The sequence below is a fragment of the Sitophilus oryzae genome, unplaced genomic scaffold (genome assembly GCF_002938485.1).
Source record: "Sitophilus oryzae breed Bouriz unplaced genomic scaffold, Soryzae_2.0 scaffold_172_pilon_pilon, whole genome shotgun sequence".
Classification (NCBI taxonomy): Eukaryota; Metazoa; Arthropoda; class Insecta; order Coleoptera; family Curculionidae; genus Sitophilus; species Sitophilus oryzae.
In genome coordinates, this window is record NW_022146424.1 from 8,448,096 (window position 1) to 8,468,536 (window position 20,441).

At 32.7% G+C, this 20,441-nt stretch overlaps 2 protein-coding genes across 2 annotated transcripts; one reads left to right on the forward strand and one right to left on the reverse strand.

Annotated features, from left to right (window-relative positions):
- Positions 1-2,734: 2,734 nt before the first annotated feature.
- LOC115881545 (rhythmically expressed gene 5 protein) lies at positions 2,735-15,959 on the forward strand. The gene is made up of 3 exons (XM_030899084.1): positions 2,735-3,039; positions 9,789-9,960; positions 14,802-15,959. The coding sequence occupies exons 1-3, from the start codon at positions 2,941-2,943 to the stop codon at positions 15,317-15,319; spliced, it is 789 nt and encodes a 262-aa protein (XP_030754944.1). The 5' UTR covers positions 2,735-2,940; the 3' UTR covers positions 15,320-15,959.
- Positions 15,960-18,223: 2,264 nt separating this feature from the next.
- On the reverse strand, positions 18,224-20,366 carry LOC115881626 (GDP-Man:Man(3)GlcNAc(2)-PP-Dol alpha-1,2-mannosyltransferase). Its single transcript, XM_030899182.1, has 5 exons — positions 20,258-20,366; positions 19,933-20,160; positions 19,646-19,881; positions 19,374-19,591; positions 18,224-19,320 (listed from the first exon to the last, which is right to left on the reverse strand). Exons 1-5 carry the CDS (start codon positions 20,275-20,277, stop codon positions 18,577-18,579), a joined length of 1,446 nt encoding a protein of 481 aa, XP_030755042.1. The 5' UTR covers positions 20,278-20,366; the 3' UTR covers positions 18,224-18,576.
- Between the last annotated feature and the right edge of the window lie 75 nt (positions 20,367-20,441).

Genomic DNA, 20,441 nt, shown 5'->3' on the forward strand with positions numbered 1-20,441 from the left:
TGTAAAAATCAGCTCCCATATTTTTAAATGCATCAGCGGCCACTTGAGCGAAACTAAACGAAAATATATGAACGAAGATTCAAATCGTAGTTTAGTTTCGCTAGTTTTAGTTCGTGACAGGTTCCAGCGAATTTTTCGCAGCGATTAGTTCTATAACAGCAGAGATACAATACGAAAACGCAGCTAACTTAGCTGACTACTTAGCGAAAATCGTTGCCAGTGGCCGATGAAACTTATTTTCGTTTAGTTACCGTTTGTTTTTATACTCTTAGCTTAGTTTAGTTACGCTCGCAGTGGCCGCCTGCCTTTTTATACAGGTACGGACGAAAAGTTATTACTCTTCAAAACATTTAAAAATTATGTAGGTGACACCCTCTACAAGTACGACTCATATTGACATCAAAATCAAATTTCTCATGTCAAAAACTCCCAGACACCAATTTTCATCAAAATATTGACGTTACTTTGGAAAAAATCAAGATAAAAATGGATCTTCTACACCCTGTATCTCCGAAACTAAGCATTTTAGGACATACATCTATACGAACTTTTTTACATATTTTTATCTGCAGAATATGCTGCCGAAGTTTCCGGAATACAGTTCGGATTACCCTGTATATTCCGAGATGAACCGTGTTCTCAAAGTGATATCCGTTCTCAAAAGCGGGTCATTTAGCAACTATTCCTCCATAGGACTAAAGAACTGTTATTGCTGCTTGGTACATATCTATTTGTTTGCTGGTAGTAATATCTGAGTTTCGGAAAACCAACCCTCAACGATGAATGATACTCTACCAAGACAATGCAAGTTCCCACACAGCTCGAAAAACAATTGAGTTTTTAAAGCAAGAAAACATCGAATTTCTCTATATATCCTCCATATACAGTACCGATCTAAGTCCTAACGACTTTTTACTTTTCCAAAAATTAAGAATTAACTCAGTGGTCAAAGGTTCCAGTTCCAGAAGATGCAGTTAGTGTTAGCGCCTTCAAAAACGTAATTTTGAAGGTACCAACAAGGAATGGAATAACTACTTTCAGAATTAATTCCAACGGATGTAAAAATGCATCTATCTTCGTAGGGAATACTTCGAAATCAATAGTATTTAAGAGTTAGAGGAAATGAGGGCAATTTGAAGCTATGCGTGCCTACGTGGCGCTATCTATTTAAATATGGTATAAAGTATAAACTACTAGATCAGCTTGTATTTAGTGGACAACATATTTTGTAGTTTTCATTTAAATTTATAGTACAGAGCAAAAATATGTGACAAAAACTTTATTAGTGGAAATTAAATCGGCAATCATTGCCCTGATTTTTGATTTAAATTAACTTATTTAATTGCGTCTTGAGGTAAGTATTGGTTTATATTTTAATTTATTAAATGTACTCTTTCGATATGTTAATGTATATATATATATATATATTTTTACCGATTATAGAGTAGGTCTTCACGTAGCTAATTTGGAATACTGATGCATATTTGGAATAGTCCAAATTATGTTCATCTTGCTGCTTTTCGATTCTATAATGTATGTAAGTTTCTATGGCACGCACTGTGGTTCAATCAGCTTGATGGATTTTATTATACAGGTTATTAATTTGTTAATTACTCGCGGCAAAAGCTTTATGGTTGAAATATGGCAACCTCGGACCGCTCGTCGAGAGACGACGCGACGGGACGCGGATGAGTCGGCAGCGCTTAGTACTTATTTCGAATGTAGGCAGTGTTGCCATTCTGTTCCCCAACAAGTAACCGTCCAGTTAACAATCTGTATAAGGTGTCTGGTATCGATAGATTTGTTTTAATCTGGTCGTATTTGTAGGAGAGATTTAGGGTAACAGAAGCAAAAATCAGATGACAAGAATAAATAGTGAATCTAATGCAAGGTAAATTATTTCGACCTCCTCAGAACTCGCTCCAGAATTTGATTTAAATAGAGAGCCAGAAGAAACTGTATTCGGGTTCTTGTTATTTCTGATTCTGAACCGTTCTAGAACTCTGCAGAGCATGCGCAAATGAAATAATTATTTCATATTTCCTACTGCGCTTGCGTATCACAGTTACAGGACGGCTCAGAATCGGGAATAAGAAAAACCCAAAGTAAGCTTTATGTTTTTTTTTTCAGCGAAGGAAAGGTATAAGGGGAGAATAGTAGGATCAGTACTTCACATGCGAATCATGCGTGCACTTTGTGTCAGATATGACGCTGGACCGTATATGTGTGTGACTATACTGTAAATATTCTACCTAATTTTCTCTTTTAATAAATATTTGGATATTTTTTTAACAATGTTTTATTTACCTTTCTAATATAAACAACATATCTGCTGCTATTTTGGTGGTATTCTAAATTGCCTGCATGTTACGTCGACAGAGATTTTTTGCACTTTTTTTTAATGTGTGAAAAGTTCCATTTAAAATTTAAAGTACGTCAAAAACTTTGAAACTTTCGTATGGCATACAACATACCTACGTAGATCTAAGGCAAGCTATTTTATTTAACTACTATACCAAAATACCTCCATTTCCTCTATACCTACTGTTTTTCTCTACTTCTATATGCAAAATATAAAACACAACCCCGTAATAGAAAAAAAGAGCCTGTGATCATCGATGATTCGAAGATGTGACACGGCCTGTGCCGGGCATCGGGCGGAATCTCCGGAATCGCATCGAAAAACAGAATCCGGTATGACGTGGGTTCCGCAGCGCGATCTTCTATAAAACGATCGCGCCGGCCGCGACCGCAAACAGAAACGAATCGTACACCAAGAACGGTCACGTCCAAAACGTCACTCAAAGGCTATTTACTTTCCACAACCTACTTCGCGCCGCTTTCGCGAAAGTTCAAGTTGACTTGAATCTTTTTCCTCGTTCAGTTTGGAATCGAAGCGACGACACGCAGTCGAAAGTTTACGTTAGAATTCTGGGAAAAATGATCGGTTTCGTTGGTATTTTGTGCGTTTGTGCGCTGATCGGTGGTTCGCAGGGATCGGCCATACCTATGTGGGAGTTTTTAAGCAAACAAGAAAAGGTAAGGGGTTAGTAGTTAATAAAATCAAGTCAGAAACAGAGCTGCGACAAGTCAGTTTTAAAAAGACTTAAGTCTTAAGTCATTTCTAAAATCAAAATTATTTGAGTCTTAAGTCAAATTCAACATAAACTTCAAATGATTTAAATCTTAAGAGTCCATTTCACTAGTCCAAAAAAGTAGCAAAATAAGCGTTCGGCATTTAACTTTTTATGTAAAACTGACTAGGTATTTTTACACAAATAATGAAGAAGGGAATTAAAGATAAAAGATTATACTATATCCGTATTGTAGCACATTTTTAGACAACTTCTTTATTTTTAAGATTTTGATTTTTAACTAAGAGAATATAACAAAAATCTCAAATTGGAAATCGGATATAGATCTTTTTTATCCAATCGATTGCTAAATCACACTGTATACCGGGTGCGTCTCAAAAGTGGCTCACCCCTATAACTTTTTTATTTCTTCAGATAAAAAAACGAGATTTGGTATGTTAGTATACAACATAAATTAGGATTGATTGACATATTCAATTGTTTTTGGTCTCTTCCGGTTTCACCGGAAATGACTACAACTTTTGATTTTTAAATGGCACTCTCGGTATTTTTTTAATTTATTGGATAGAAAATGACATTCTGAATAGAATGACAGATCATATGTCAACTTTTAACATTCTCGCTTAATAAAAAATCGTATTTTAAAATTCAATCTCGAGTGCCGTGGCTATGTTAAAAACACTAATTCTTAATCAGGGAGCCTTGGAAAAATAGATTTGATCGTCTAATGTTATTATATAGTGTCTTGTCCTGGCAAAGAGTAGATAAGACAAGAGACGACAGTTCGCGCGGTACCTTTCATGTTTGAGTGGTGGGGAGAGTGACCTCGTCTCGCTTGTCCCTTTAAATTTTCGTAATTTTTTTGCGGGAAATTTAAAATAGACTATTATTAAAACTTGCCTGTATAGCTTATAAATAGTTACTGTATGGGTAAAGAAATAAATAGAAACGAAAAAAAAATGAGTTTTCTAAATATTATATAAAATAAATTATAATTAGAAACATATTTGTCGGGGAATAAAGATAATAAAAGCAATATTTTGTATATCGTTTGTAAACAAGATAAAGTGACCAAGTCGATTTGTAGGAAATGTTTTATTTACGTGTATTTTTTTTTTACATATGGACTTGAACAAGTGCAAAATCACAATGTGGAGTTTATGTACAAAAAAATAGAGTTGCTCAATTTTTTTTGTAAAAATATATTACAAGCTTCTAACCATGTCTTCGATCTTAGTTTAATAACTTCTTTAAGTCTTCTTTCTTAGTTTAATAACATAATTATATAGTATATTTCTATAAAATACTTTTTCAGGATCCTTTGAAAAGAGTGAAATATTATGTTTGTCGAAGAATAAGACCTATTTTTGCAGTCTTTATAAGCACACATTGCCACCATCTCGTCTTTTTCCTACTACTCGTGTCCTGTTCAGTATTCATATTTAACAATATTTACAAATTAGTACGCAACAAAAACGATACTAAAATTAAAACTCTCAAAACGATAAGATATCGAAAAACTCTGAAAACACACTTTTAAAAGGCAAAATGCAAGAAAACAACTAATCAGATTTGTTTATGTTTAAGCCTGATTAGCACAGCTGATTAGCGTCCTAAAATCATAGGTTAGATTTTAGATTAGATAAAATACGCCGTTGTGAGATTTTGAGATTTTATCTGTTTATCTTTGAAATCGATCAACTTATTAGTCATTCTGTTTCTTTGATATTATCAGTACATTACGAAAAAGAACCTAAACCAACCTAAACTAAAATTTACATTTCCGTATTAACATACGTTACTTATATCCTTCTTATATTATTAATTTATTTTCAGAAAATCTTGTTTATTTTTCAAAGAAATATACTTGGCAACAGACAAAATGGGACTTGATGGGACCTTTAAATTTTAATATATCTGCGTCTCTCTCGCGAAATTCGACTTCTTTGTTCACTGTCGTCTCTTGTCTTATCTACTCTTTGGTCCTGGCCAGTTAGAAAATGATAAAATCGTATTTTTAATCATATCTCAATTTTTTCAAATGGAAGGAGGGTGGCTCATTAGCATATTTGGAAAAAGCATTTTTTTACGAATAATTTGATACCACACACTTGGTATTTCGAGTCAAATTTTCGTTACGAACCCCAAGTTATAATTTGAAATAAACCATATACAAAAATGTCAAAAGTTGACATATGATATGTCATTCTGTTCAGAGTGTTATTTTCTTTCGAATAAAGTAAAAAAATACCGAGGGTGCCATTTAAAAATCAAAAGTTGTAGTCATTTCCGGCGAAACAGGAAGTGACCGAAAACAATTGAACACGTCAATCAATCCTAATTTATGTCATATACTAACATACCAAATCTCGTTTTTTAACTGAAAGAATAAAAAAGTGATAGGGGTGAGCCATTTTTGAGACGCATCCGGTACATTGGTGGAGTCTCAAAAATTCTCTTCATTTGATTATAACAGCGAAAACTATTTATCTTTATAAATTTCCGTCAAATTTGAGACATCAACCAAACTAGGGTGTCTTGGCATGTTTATTATTTAGAAATTTTTAAATCAGACTCTATATCTGAAGAAAGATAGCAGGTACACTTTAAAGCTGATAGTCAAAATGGTTGATTTTTCCGAAACATAAAAATGTTTCTGTTCCTTTGAAAACATTAGTATTTTACAATAAAACATTTTGTATATAGAAAACTCTAAGGAAACAATTTTCACTAGATATTAAATATAATCAAGCTATTGCATGTGTGTAACTAGTTATTCAGAAAATGGATGTACTTAGGCTAGATAAAATGTACTTCCTATTACAAAAAGAAAGTATAGTGCGGGTGTAATAATAAGTTGAGGAAAAGGAAAAGCCAACAAAGAAAAGTGGTTAACCGCAGACACGTGTTTCCGCTTGTCTAGTTTGGAAATTCTGGCCTTAGCCAATCATTTGCTTTATTTTTCTATATCCAAGTTAGGACGCACTGCACTGTCATTTTTTTTAATCGAATACTAATAATATACAGAGTGATGTAAAAGAGTTTGTCCAAATTCAAAATTAGTTTTTATGTTATTACTCAAAAAAAAAAACAATGTAAATTAGTATTGTATAATGTAATACACATTATACAGGGTCAGGCAATAGTGCGTCGGACATCTGTAGCTTCTAGAATAAAAAACTTGGAAATTTTGTTTAAGTGCTAACGTAAAGTATGTACTAGGACGTATTTCAGGAAAATATTTTAACTTCTACAGGGTGGCTCAAAAAAGTGTGAGTGGATTTGGATGATTTTTTTTTAAATGGAACACCCTGTATATTATTGCATTTTTGGCTTTTTTTCAGATCACTTTACATAATCCTAAAATATGAGTAAATCTATTTCGATAGTTTCAGAGATATTAAAAAATAAATCAAAAATATATATTTTTCAACCCTTCTTAAAAAAATATTAAAAATACAAGAACTGTTCTGAAATCAAAACTATATTAGATATTTACTTTAGATGGTCTGTTCTTACTTTGCCATAAATATGGTAATCGTAAATGATACAGGATGTTCAATATTTTACGCCAAACTTTCAAAAATATAAAATAATTTTTCTTCGTTTTTTTTTTAAATGTGCAAAAAAACACCCTGTATATTATTTTTTTATTTGATGGAGAATTAAAAAATGAACATTTTTTGTATTTAAAGTATTTCAAAATGTTTAATAGTTTTCCGGATACACGCATTATTATTTCATATGGCGCTTTCAGTGGTAAAATACGAGAGAAAAATCAGTGGGTGGCTTTCATAAAAATTTACTGTGGAAAATGCCATATGAAATACAAAACCGGGAATATCTGCGAAACCGTTAAAAATTTTGAAATACTCTAAACGCAAAAAATGTTCATTTTTTAATTCTACATCTATTGAAAAAATAATATACAGGGTGTTCCATTTAAAAAAAAACGAAGAAAAATTATTTTATTTTAGAAAGTTTGGCGTAGAATTTTGAACATCCTGTATGCTTTACGATTTCCATATTTATAGAAAAGTAAGTAAGACCATCTAAAGTAAATATCTAATAGATATAGTTTTGATTTCAGGACAGTTCTTGTATTATTAATCATTTTTTTAAGAAAGGCTGAAAAATATATAATTTTTATTTATTTTTTAATATATCTGAAATTATAGAAATATATTTACTCATGACTTAGGATTATGTAAAGTGATCTGAAAGGAAGCCAAAAATGCAATAATATACATGGTTGTTCCATTTAAAAAAAAATCATCCCGATCCATTCACACTTTTTTGAGCCACCCTATAGAAGTTAAAATATTTTCCTGAAATACATCCTAGTACATACTTTAGGTTTGCACTTAAACAAAATTACCAAGTTTTTTATTTTGGGAGCTACAGATGTTCGACGCACTATTGCCGGACCCTGTACAACATTTTAATACTTTTGATCATTGTATAGTAATCAGGGGCGGATACAGAAATTTATTTTAAGGGGGGCCCAAATAAAAAATACTGCAAAATATGCCTTTTTGGGCGCCATTTTTAAGCCATAAGCCTAATATTTAACCCAATTTACAGATTTTAGAGGGGGTCCGGGCCCCATGGGCCCCCCCTCTGTATCCGCCACTGATAGTAGTACAAATTATTATATTATACTAAATGAAAAGGACTTTAAAACAGAACAAAATTTACAAAAACTTCTTTTTCACGCGATTTTTTTCTTGAATTTCCTGTTACATTCTATTATAAATTTGTGTGTGTGTTTACGTGATATTCCTCTTAATTGTGGATCATTATACGGTCTAAATAAAATCTCTCTAACGTTAATTATTTCTATACTTATTTTCTTTTTTTATTTGTTGTAAGAAAATGTCATGTTTGTGCAACACATTTTTAATTATTTTTTCTGTAATTTTAATTACTCTATTTTTTGTTTCTTGAAATATAAATCATATTATCATGTCTTTGAACTTTGATCTAAATTCTTGCCATAAATAAGTCTCCTTATTGATTTTTTGACCTTAAATGCAGTTATTATAACTTATTTTTATTTTATTTTTTCTTGTCGTGTCATGATACTTAATTAGAACCTTGTTCAACTTGGTTTATAATTACCAGAACAAAATATGAAAATAAAATATTATTTTTCTCTTTTATATTTCTCGGCGTAATATCTCCCGATGTAACATTTTTTAATTAATGTTATCATTAGTAAACATTAAATATTCTTATTTTAGTCTTCCGGCTATATTTTCACTAAAACAAACATATTAAAAAAAAATAGATAAGTATTTTATTATATAAAAATATATATCTACTATATTATAGTATAGGCTGGCATTATCCATTACTTACTATATTATGAATATTCTTTATTTAGTTCATTTTGATTCATATTTAAGTTTTATAGTATATTTCTATACTTTTTAGTAAAGACAATTTAGTAACATATATAGAACTGCCTACATTTTAAATAATTCTTCTTATAAAAAAAATTGAATAAAGTCAAGCTATATTATTAAATTTATATGAAATAATCACTGAGACGCAACTAAAAATTTCGAATAATACTTAATACCACCTGTATATTCATACAAAAATAAATCATGTTTATTACAAAACTCCGCAATGCAAATTTCTAGTTTCTAGTTTCAAGACCAAGCCCTTTTCAGTCGATATAAACCAATTAAATAAAATTATATAACAGAAATTAAAATTCTAAGTGCATACAAACACAAACTATGTCGCTACGTTATATAAAGTTCAGTTGCATTTTTATAAAGGGTTAGGGATGTCCAAAATTATCGATACCCCGAAATATCGATATATGTTTTATAAATATCGACATCCAGGATATCCTTGACAGTTGACAGAATTTGCATTAGTTTCAAATAACTACGCTATATATCTTTTACACACATGTATGTGCAAAAAAACCCAGAGATATGTCATACAGCTTAGTCAAAGTTAATGACAAGTACAAACACTATATATTTTCTAAAATATTTTTTTTTTGTTATGAAAAGTAATATGTTATTGGCTGTAGCTGTCTTTGTGTTGCTCCAGAAAAAAATCATATATTTTAAAAAAATCAAAAATATATCGATTTTTTTTCTTAAAATGCACATCTCTATAAAGGACACGCACAAGGGCAATCTAGCTAAACCATATGCAAATACAGAACACGCTATCTATTACATATATCGGAAAAATCTGATTTTATATCAAGACTTAACCGTACACAAGCTAACTTTTCTCAAGGCGAGACTCCATTAATATTAATTTAAACTATTTTTTTCTCGCTACAATAATAAAAATGATGGATATGCAGTTAGATAACATGATTCGAATAAAAAAAATTACCCAGTTAATGCATTTTAATATAAATTGTTCATAACAGTTCATTCTAGTTCGTATATAACTATTAGTAAAAAAGCATTGGAAAGTGAATTTATTCTTTATATGTTTCTATTTTGTAACAGTAAAGGTGATACTGTTATCAGTTTTGCATTGATTGACAATCTAAAAACAATGCTTCACTACAGTTAGAACAATCCAAGAATGAGCGAAAATGTTAGAAACCATTTCCATCAAATTTTCCGGCAAGTTCTTAACAATTCAATCTTTTCTCTAAAACCTAAATTAATTTATAAAAATTCGGATGTTGATGGTCATTTTTTCTTTCAGACTTCATTTATCTACTCGATGTTTGCCAATCAAGTTGAAAGATTTTGTGATGGTTCAGACTTAACGAACTGCAACAGAAGATTGCTAAAATATGGTCTTGGTATCTTGAGGAATCTGCCTGAAGAACGGTTGGATGCCATGGACCCTTACCAAAGAGGAGCCAACAATATAAGTAAGTTGTATGAAATCAATCATAAGTAAGAATGTAAGAATTATTATGCTATGAGTGCTTTAGCAGATATAAGAGTGTCGCGAAGAAGAAATTTTCGTTCATTATCATATAAGTTTTATTCTACTTTAATTACACGAGGCCTTCTTGTATTCTCATGTTAAATATTTTTTTAGATTTAGGTTAGGATTAGATCATATTAATTTTGGTCATGTAGTGCATCTTTCTAAGTGACCTACCCATTGCAACTTCAGGGAGTTAGAATTCTATAGATCACATCCATCATCTGGATCTTCCTTATCTAATTTATCCTCTTGTGGTCCCTCTTTGGTATTCCAACAGTACATTACTCCATGGATATTTGTGTCCATGTACACTTTCATATTTCCAGTGTGTAATCATTGTTGATGTAGATTGTATGGTAGGGGGTAGTTAATCACCGCGACCTTATAAATCTATTGTGTACCCCTTTCTTGAGTTATAACTCATCAGACAGTCTCAGGGCTTTGACAAAAGCCAGTATCTGAGACGGTTTTACAGAGGTTAGTTCTCCATCTCCGATATCAGTCGTTCCAAAGTTTATGGCACGAATGGTTGTCGTCTCAGTGTACTCACTGATTAGGTGTTCTGGTGTTTCCCCATTTTCCCCACAGAATCTTCATTCGCCGTTTTTTCTTAGCCTCAATCTACTGACGTATTCATTGAGGAGACAGTGTCCTGTGTCCAAAGATTGCGCGTACTTAAATCAACGAAAAAATTCTCCGAGTGTTTTAGACCGTAGGAGGATTATTTCCTTTCCAGGTTACGGATAATCTTCCAGGTTCCTGAGTTCCGCTTTAAATTGGTTTCCACTTGGGAAGCAAAACCGTATTGGTCCAGTTAATGGAGTATTTGCTCCTTTCCTATCTAGATCGTTTGCTTTTTCATTACCTTTTATCCCTTGATGGACTGGCACCTGGCACCTAGAGTAGAAAGGACTTCATTTTCTTCGCCAAATTTGTTCAACTTCTCTAGGGATTCTTTGACCAACTTCGAATTGATGGTTACTGAGTTCATCGCTTGTAAGACTGCCTGACTATCGCATAAGAATTTGTTTGATTCGAATTTACTGAATGTCTACCAGTTCATTGTATATGACCTTCTTTAGCAACTAGACAATGTTACAATGTCATCCGGCATCAGCAGTCTTAGATGATTCATCTATTAGTCATCTATTTTTAGACCTAAAGAAAGATCTCGTATACGTATATTATAGAAAAACGTGAGAGACCGTAATTGACGAGAACGAAGCAGAATATGCCTTGTAAGGTAGCGGTGCTGTCCAGAGACAATTATAGTCAGGCAGGTCAAGAAAAAATGACGAATTATACATTTTATATTCCACGCCAAATTTATTTTATTACCTATAAATTCCCAGACACCACGGACAAGACACCAATAAATCCACGCTACTACTAGAAATTACCTTATAATAGTATTTTTATTACTTATTAACTAAGTAAATTATTACAATACCTTATTAAATAGGTACATATGTCGAACAAAATGAGTTAGTCATGGATTGGTTAACAAACGTAACCTATTTTAGTAATGATCATCTTCAAACAGCGAACGGGTAGGCGACAAACAAACAATGAGACATTCCAAAAAAGATGATGCATGGTAACATGGTAACTTATTGTGTTGCATTGTCATTGAAAAAGTCAGGGTCAACATAAATATTGTTACTTTTCTGTAATCTTAAATGTATTTCTAACGTTTATTTTTTTGAATTATCCTATTATCTCTATTCTTTTATGAGCTACAAATTTTTAAACAAAGTACTGATATTTTTACAATCTTGAATTTGTTAAAATGGAGTTCTCAATGCTCACCGTTATATTGAGAATGTCCTCCAAGAAGTTGTCGTTCCATTTGCTCCTTTCATTGGAAATCAGTTTATACTGATGATGCATGGTAATGTCAGGTAATGTTGCGCGGGGTAACGAGTTAGGAGTACGGGTAGTTAACGAGTACCTGGATGAGGTTGGACTACAAAGATTGGAATGGCTTCCTTGTAGTCCCGACATCATCCAATCGAACATTTGTGCGATGAACTTAAAAGAGCTGTTTTCGTCGTCGTCCTATTCCACTACAAACTTTACAAGAGCTATGGCTAGCATTAACGGAGAATCCTCGGTTAACTACCCTTATTCGTTCGATACGAAGAAGACCTCGAGCTGTTATTGCTGCGAGAGGTGGACATACACGTTAAAATTATAAAATTATTGTTTTTGTCAATAAGAATAAGAATCTCTGAAATCACTACCTACTTTACTTAAAAATGTGCAGCTCATAAAACAATAGAGATAATGGGATAATTCAAAAAATGAAATGTTAGTTACACATCTAAGCTTACAGGAAAGTGTTTTTTTATCCAAAATGACCGTCTCATTTTTTCCAGAGGGTATTTTGAATTTATTGCAAAAAATAACGTTTTGATTTACCCAGGTATAAAACCACCTAATCGAAGAATATAAGTCTTTAAAATAATAAAAAATAATGCCAATAAATTTATCTTCACACTCATACTATAATCATGAAAATCGGATTACAAAGAAAGAGTTATAAAACATCAAACTTAGCCAAATATTTAGGGTGGCGGAATTTTGTCCGGGGAGGATCCATTTTATTTGATCAGTATATGTATAGGTGTCCACCTGTTTACTGATCTACTGTGCATAATTTTTGACTAATGCAGGACATGTGGAGTGGAGTGCAGGTGTTCACAGTTCACAGAGTCCGAATATGTTCAATACCGAAAGTCAATATGTTTGTTATTCCACTGATCAACTTTACCAGCTTAGACCAGACTGTCCAACTAATTCAAATTATCCAATGGGAGGATCCCTGACAATGATACTTGTGTCTATCGTTTTAATTCACAGAGAAATTGTGTTTTCTGTCATTTTCTGCATGTCGTCTGTCGAAACCTTCCATGCCTCGTTGGACAGACTAGTCGTCACTGGGTCTAATATATTTTTAACTTCAATCGTTACAAATGCGGTTAATAAACACTGAGCAAACGGAGAGAGAGAAGAATGTAGAACACGTCCTAGATAGAAAACGTCGTGGAATTTCGACCTTCCAGCTGAATCTTCCGCCGGTCGGTGTTTCACAACGCAATCCTTCCTTTCCTACCATAACACTCCCACAAATTCCCATCGATTGCTCTTTACTTTTATTTTTTCCTCTATCTCGGTTCAACAATGGGATCGGTGCCGGCTCATGAAATATACAACACCCGCTGTTAATATTCGCATTATGCAACTGGAACATTCAAGGTTCCCCTTATAACCAATTCAAAGTATGGTTTCCGTAGAAATAATATACAAATCGCCACAATTTACACAGTTCGCTCAAAATGGTCGTATTTTTTTTGAAACGAGTTATGTGCTTTTTTTCTGTAATTTGGCCGTAGGCAATCGAAATGTACGTCTTTGGGTTTGGCTCTCGAATCAACAACTTAATATAAGGTTCTCCCAACCCGGTGTGATATTTACCTTGTTATATTCGTGTATATAAGTATCTAAGTTCTTCGAATTGTATTCTAACTTCAATAATTAATAAGAACGAAAATAATACACTACCTAAAAAGGTATTCAATACTACTTGCAGCCTACTCGATTGTTTATCTGTAGAAAAAACAGCCTCTTTGAATATTTAAATTTTATACCTACTATTTTCAAATAAAATGACCAGACGCATACCAAACGTCCGTCATCATATAGGTCAAAAGCCAGTATCTGAGACGGTTTCATAGATGTTAGTTCTCCATCTCCGATCAGTCGTAGTAAAATTTAACGCACGAATGGCAGACTCAGTGATGAGAGGTATCCTGGCGTTTCCCCAATTTCCTAAAATAATCTGCATTCGCCGTTGTTTTTTAGCGTCAATCTATTGAGGTGTTCATTGAGGAGAGAGACTCTCCTTGAAAAAACCCGTGACAATCCGAAGATTGTTCTTACTCAAATCGATTTTTTCGGTCGAAAGTTCTGAGAAATCTTTTCGTGCGTCTTAGACCGATGGAAGATTTCCATTCCAGGTTACGGATGGAGTCTTCCTGCCTGGAAGTTCCAGGTACTTGAGTTCTGCTTTAAGTTGGTTTCCACTTTGGAATCACAACGGTTTTAGTCCAGTTAGTGGAGTGTTTGCTCCTTTTCTAGCTATATCGTTTGTTTTTTTTATTACCTTCTTGGTGGGCTGGCACACAGAGTAAAAGGACTTTATTTTATTTGCTTAATTTGTTCAGATTCTAGGCTTTCTTTGATCAACTTGGAATTGAAGGTTACTTAGTGGGTCGCTCTTAAGGCTGCTTGACTATCGGATAAGATCCCCAACAGCCAAATTATATACATATAATATCCATAGAGTATGCTATTGACCGAATATGTATATTCATTAAAGGTCCATCAATGTGAAATTGATATTCATTGGATATCCATAATATATGGAGTTGGTCTCAAATAAAATATCCATGATACTAATATATTCTGCATATGTTATGTATATTCATCTGATATCTAAAATATGCAATGTATATTCAAAAACGTATATCATTCATTGGAGATACATGCCTGAACACTTGATAGAGATGAATCCCTGATTTTTTATTCACGAAATTTAAAAAGTAAACTTTATATCCATACCTCACGGAAGACAGCCATTAATTTTGTATTAACTGACGAGTAAACGTATCTAACTTTCTTTAATAATATCAACCTTCAAAAAAAAATATTATTCATAGAATTATGTTTAGGAGCAATAATAGAAAATATCATTGATTTTCCTAATTTTATTTTCAGTTTGGGAAACTCTGATGACGGGCCACAAATTCCAGAAGACCACCCCAAAACCACGCAGCACCTCATCCACCGCCAAACCTAACTCCTACGAAGACCAATCTTTCTCAGACTACGAAGATTTCGGTACCCAGAGTGCTGCCAGCGCCAAAATAGACAACGTCTACGTAGTCGCACCACCTAAGGGCTTCGTACCAAAAGTCCAAACAGAAAAAACTGAATTCGTCGAACCCAAACCTGAAGATTCCGCTTCCAGTTACATCATCACCTTCAAAAAATCAGATGGAAAGGGCGTTTTCAGTCGGTTTCAAAATCAGTACCGCCCTGTAGCCGTTACAACTGAAAAAATTGCTCCTAGTACCGAAAAACTGTATCTCAATGAGTTTATTAACCCCCTGTCAGGTCCGATGGTAGTTAAAGTCTTTCCTGACGGTACTCCGGTGAGGGAATCCACTCAACTACCCACAGATGACGATCTCAGGCAGTACCAACTGCAACACGCCAAAATTCCAGTGTTTTGAAGTCAAAAGCATGGATTTTTTCGACAGTAGTACAATTTATTCGATCGGCCATGGATCGAATATGTTATGAAACTTAAATTTGAAATTATGCGGTCAATTTAGCAAGTTCATCGCATGATTCGGTACTTCCTGTATTTAGAAAGTGCCCCAGAGTCAATTGGCTGAAAGAAATTTGACTGTAGAGACTAATTTCTTCCTTATAAATTATTTAAGTATAAGTTTTATAATTTGTGATATATGATATATTTCGATGTAAAAGAAGTATTTATTTTGTTTAAGTAGACTTAACGAAGATCTTGCCTGAAATACCACATTATACAGAGTGTGTTATTGTCTGTTTCTCTAACGATAAATATATTATTGTTAGTAAAACCTGATCATCTATAGAATGGTTTGAAATCAGGCTCTGAATGAATGCTGTACCAGAATAAGTGTGGATTAATTTATTGAATGATGTGCGCTGTGTTAGAAAAATCATATGTTATGATTTTGTTATAAATTATTGTATATATTTTTTGTGATTATGATAATTATGTTTGTTTATGCATGAAAATCCTACCGAAATTTATACTATTTAAATTTACCTAGATATTGGTTTTATGTATGATTTTGATACATAATAAAATGAATCAAAGTGTAATAGTTTATGTTGTTTTAATCAATAATTATAGCCTGAAAACTTATAGATAAAGATAAAAACTAGACCAAGAGAGGGTAGACAAAAAAAATCTAATTCACCTTTGGACGTTAAAAGTTATACCTTTTTTCGAGCAACTATAAAGGTGCAAGCGCTACCGAAAGTTGGGGTCCGCACTTTCTGAAAGCGTTAGCCTTGCACAAACGTGGACCGCAAAAGAGTGCCATTTACAACCAGCACAGCCATTTGGAAATTACTTATCACTATGATATTGTCCATAAGCTACAGACATGTAGTCACAAAACCACATAACGCTGTCAGATTCGCCGATAAACTTGCACTGTGCATCTTTTAAGCCCGTACAATGATAATGAAAAACACCACTGCATCCATTACATTTTAAAAACTTTTGATTCACTATAAAATTATCCGAGCAACGGACACATACGTGCACGTCGTCCGCCATCGCTCGCTCGCTCGCTCGATAATGAGTTATAGTAACGAGTTCCACGGAGTTCCGCTTTTAATTCATTAAAATTAAAATCACTAATGTATGTTGATATAGGTATAAAAAATCAGCTTTCCAAAATCTGCCCTTTTTTGAAATAGCCCTTTAATTGCAGGGAGTCGCACTGATTTCTATATACCAGTCCTGTAATATCAAGAAACGATTTTTTAGTTTTAAGAAGACAGATATTCCAAATTATGAATTTCTAAGTTTATTACAAGTTTTTTTCATATATTATTGACAGTAGAAAAATATTCAAATGGCTGTGCTGGGTATAAATGACTTTTGCGCTCCACGAACTGGATCAATTTTCGCTAACGCTTGCTCTGCCCTAGTTGAATGGAAAAATTTATAATAATAATAATAGCTCCCGTATATAGCGTTTAACGCCTTGGGAGTAGCAAGGTACAGCTTGCCATACCTGAGCCGTTCGGTATACAAGCTAGGTAATGTGGCTAGCACTACGCTTCAACCGCCTATTATTACCTCAGGATTGTGAATCCCAAGTACTCATTTAAGGCTGAGTCGACCTAGGTACCCAAACTATTTTTATTTTAATAAAAATAGTGGGCCGATGAAATGCCGGGTGTGGGAATCGAACCCACTACCTTCAGATTGGTAGACGAGAGCCTGTACCTCTACGCCACCGGGCACCTTTATTAGGAAAATTTTATAATATTTAAAATTACCTCTAGATACAAATGAAGCGTCAAGTTGCAAAACCCGCCTTATCCCACAAACGTTGTTTCGAGATATAATAAGCAAAAACTGAAAACAGAAAAACACAGAAACAATTCGGATACGGGTTTTGTTGCAGTATGATGCATATTGCGGGTTTTGATACAATATGATCAAGAAAAAATGGCGTCAGCGATGGCTATGAAATAATGAAGAACGCTGTCATTTTATATGTAAATTTATATGGGAAACTTTTTTTTTATCATGCGGTATATGCATCCTACTATATTTATGAAATATACCATTTTATTAAAATTAAGTAAGGATTTCAAAAGACGTCAGTAGTAATATAATATTATACTTGTGTAAAAAGCTTATAAAAAAATGTGGGATTTGGAAGAATAATGACAATAAAAAGCAAATATAATACCTATTATATTTGTTTGTATTTGTTTATATGGATTTTGCTGCAGTAACGTAATTCGTAGTGAATTTTATATAGGAATAGGCGACTTTTACTGCAGTTTGTGATTATGTTTATGTAGATTTCAGGCTCTATTATTAATATATGTCATTAGGCCATTTTTTTTCTTTTTAATAAGGCGGGTTTTGCAACTTGACGCCTCAAATGTAACAAAACAATGTGTGGATAAACATACGAAAACAAATTATTATTTACTAATGTATAGTTTTCAGATTTTTCCCTATACTTGGTAGTATAAGATGGTATTACTGACCAAATTTAATCAACGGAAAATACCCTGTAAAGTTTGATTCCGTTGAGTGTCGAAATATACGTATTTTACAGCATAAACGGCCGTAATTTTTTAACGTTAACTTAGGAGTTTGATTTTTTCACAGCTTCAAGGGACTGTACCTGAGTACCTGAGTGAGACTACAACCTGAGTATATGGTTTTAATTTCAACTAGATTTTTATTTTTTCCCCTGCAAAATTTTTACATGATTTTTTGATAATTATTATTTACTATTAGCACAGAACTTATTAGCAGAAAACATTTCCAAGATAAAATTTAGTAGTTCTTGTGAGATATAAGAATTTACAGAAAAAAAAGCCCAACATTAAATATAGAACTTTTACTCATCTAGAAACTATGAGGATAAATGTACATCTTTACTAAAACAATAAAATAATAATTTTAAATTAATATAACATAACAGAAATTATGTTTTTGAAGTATGTATACCTCTAGATATAGAGACCTTTGCATTGTTAAAATGAATCTTTGCTATCACAGAAAAATTGTTATGACATAGGTTTAATCTTGCATCCCTCCTCTTTTAAATTGTATGAAAACAATGCAACTTACAGCAATACATTAATATTGAGTACAGATATTCTGTTACCATTTTCTAATCTGTATTGTTATATATAAAACAATTATACCTCAGTCTATTTAGAATTAGATTAAAAGTTACTTAAAAATTGGTTCAATGGCTCTTAAAAATTCTTCTTGAAATTTAACCACACTAAATCTGTCACAACTGGCTCTAGCCCTTTCCCTTATCTGATTCACTTCATCGTCTCTCAGCTCAATAATAAATTTTAATATATGAGCAAACTCTTCGGCAGTTTTTGCCAAAAATCCCAATCTAGATCCCTCAGAAGTTTCGATGATATCTAAAAGGGGTCCTCCTGATCTGTGTGCTACCATTATTAACCCTGCTGCCATTTGTTCAACTACACTGATGCCAAAGTGTTCATCTAACATAGTGTGAATGCCAATATATGACTTTCCCAATTCCTCAAATAGTTCATCAAATGAGCAGTTTACTTTAAATTCAACATTATTTTCTAGAGACAAATGTTTTGATAAATCTTTCAAATCTTGTACACGCCGACTATCTTCCTCGTTACGACAACTTCCACAGATTACCAAAACAATGTTCTCAAAGACCTGATCAGGAATGATTTCTCTTAGTTCGTACAAAGCTTGCAGTTGCAACGGGTGGTCCTTTTCAGGCCTAAACTGAGCTAAACTTAGAATCCTAATTGTTTCAGGCTTATGCAATTCGTGAGTAATTTTTCTTAAATGATTTACTTCACAAGGGGGATAAACTAAAGACATGGGAATATTCCAAAGAACTTGAAGGTTTTCTAATGTATATGTCGAATTTACAAGAGTGGCATCTGAACATAGGCCAGCTAAACTGTAAATCTATATAAAAAATAATTATACTTAATGTACAGAACATATGGAGTGACACTTACATAAGCTATAATATGGTAATATACTAGTTTTGTGTAGGTTAAAGTTGGACTTCTGGAAATAAAATCTCTATTGTTATAAATTTGACTTCTGCTTTGTACTCTACGTAACATTTCTTTGGTTATAAGTGGGTAATGAACGTAACAGCCCGTTTTACAACCACCCAGATACTTGAATAATGGTAGAGTAAAAGTGAATCCTGTTGTTTCAATAAAAATGTCTAAAAGTAAATCAATATAAAGTTATTAAGTTTTATAAAATAAAATATTTTTACCTGGGTTTAACTGATTAAGAGCTTCAAATCCAAGTAAAATTGATCCAACTACTTGGCCCAATAGTGTAAAAATTGGGTACATTCTTGGCTCAACCCATCTTCGCCTAGTTAAATATATAAACTTAACTTTCTTAGGATCTATATCTACATTTAAACTAAGCTTGACTTTGCGCAATATTTCAACAGGAGGAAATTCAATGTCGCCTGTGTAAATGTAAAATTTTGCTTGTGGATACCTTGAAATTTAGTATATTAATAACAGAATTTAAAAAGTGAATAAGAGTTACTTTTCTTGCAATGCCTTTAGTGCTACCCACAGTACTTTTTCACCACCTCCACCAGCATTTGCATAAGGGTGAAATATTCCAACACTTAAACCGTCTTTCCTTTTTATCCTTTCTAATCTGTATGTATGCTTAAGATAAAAATATCCCAAAGGTAGTACAATGGTAGCAGCTAATATTAAAAATAAACATGTGGCTAGCAATAATTTAATTGAGACTGCCAAGGAAAATCTGAAAATTGCAATTAAAAAAACATTTGAATAGCATTACTACAACCTATAATTAGTGTTTGAATCTATTGTCTTTCATTTTAGTTGTAGATACTTACAGAAAACTGAAGAAAACCATTTTCAGTGAATAATTGCTTTTTTTTCTTAAAAAAAATGCCAACAAACCACAATTTGTTTGTTTTTGTCAAAAAAAATAGTTCTTTTGTACTATCAACGTCTGTCAAAATTAGTTCAAATAAATATTTTAAATATTATTATACCACAGCTCATTAGTTTTTAAAT

Bases quoted from the DNA above. Each gene is read 5' to 3' on its own strand.
- LOC115881626 (XM_030899182.1), bottom strand. From the start codon at position 20,277: ATGGTTTTCTTCAGTTTTCT. The intron at 20,161-20,257 runs GTAAGTATCTAC...TGCAATTTTCAG, and splicing joins ATGGTTTTCTTCAGTTTTCT to ATTTTCCTTGGCAGTCTCAA. The intron at 19,321-19,373 runs GTAAGTGTCACT...TTTTTTATATAG, and splicing joins ATTACCATATTATAGCTTAT to ATTTACAGTTTAGCTGGCCT.
- LOC115881545 (XM_030899084.1), top strand. From the start codon at position 2,941: ATGATCGGTTTCGTTGGTATTTTGTGCGTTTGTGCGCTGATCGGTGGT. The intron at 3,040-9,788 runs GTAAGGGGTTAG...TTTTTCTTTCAG, and splicing joins TTTTAAGCAAACAAGAAAAG to ACTTCATTTATCTACTCGAT. The intron at 9,961-14,801 runs GTAAGTTGTATG...TTTTATTTTCAG, and splicing joins AAGAGGAGCCAACAATATAA to TTTGGGAAACTCTGATGACG.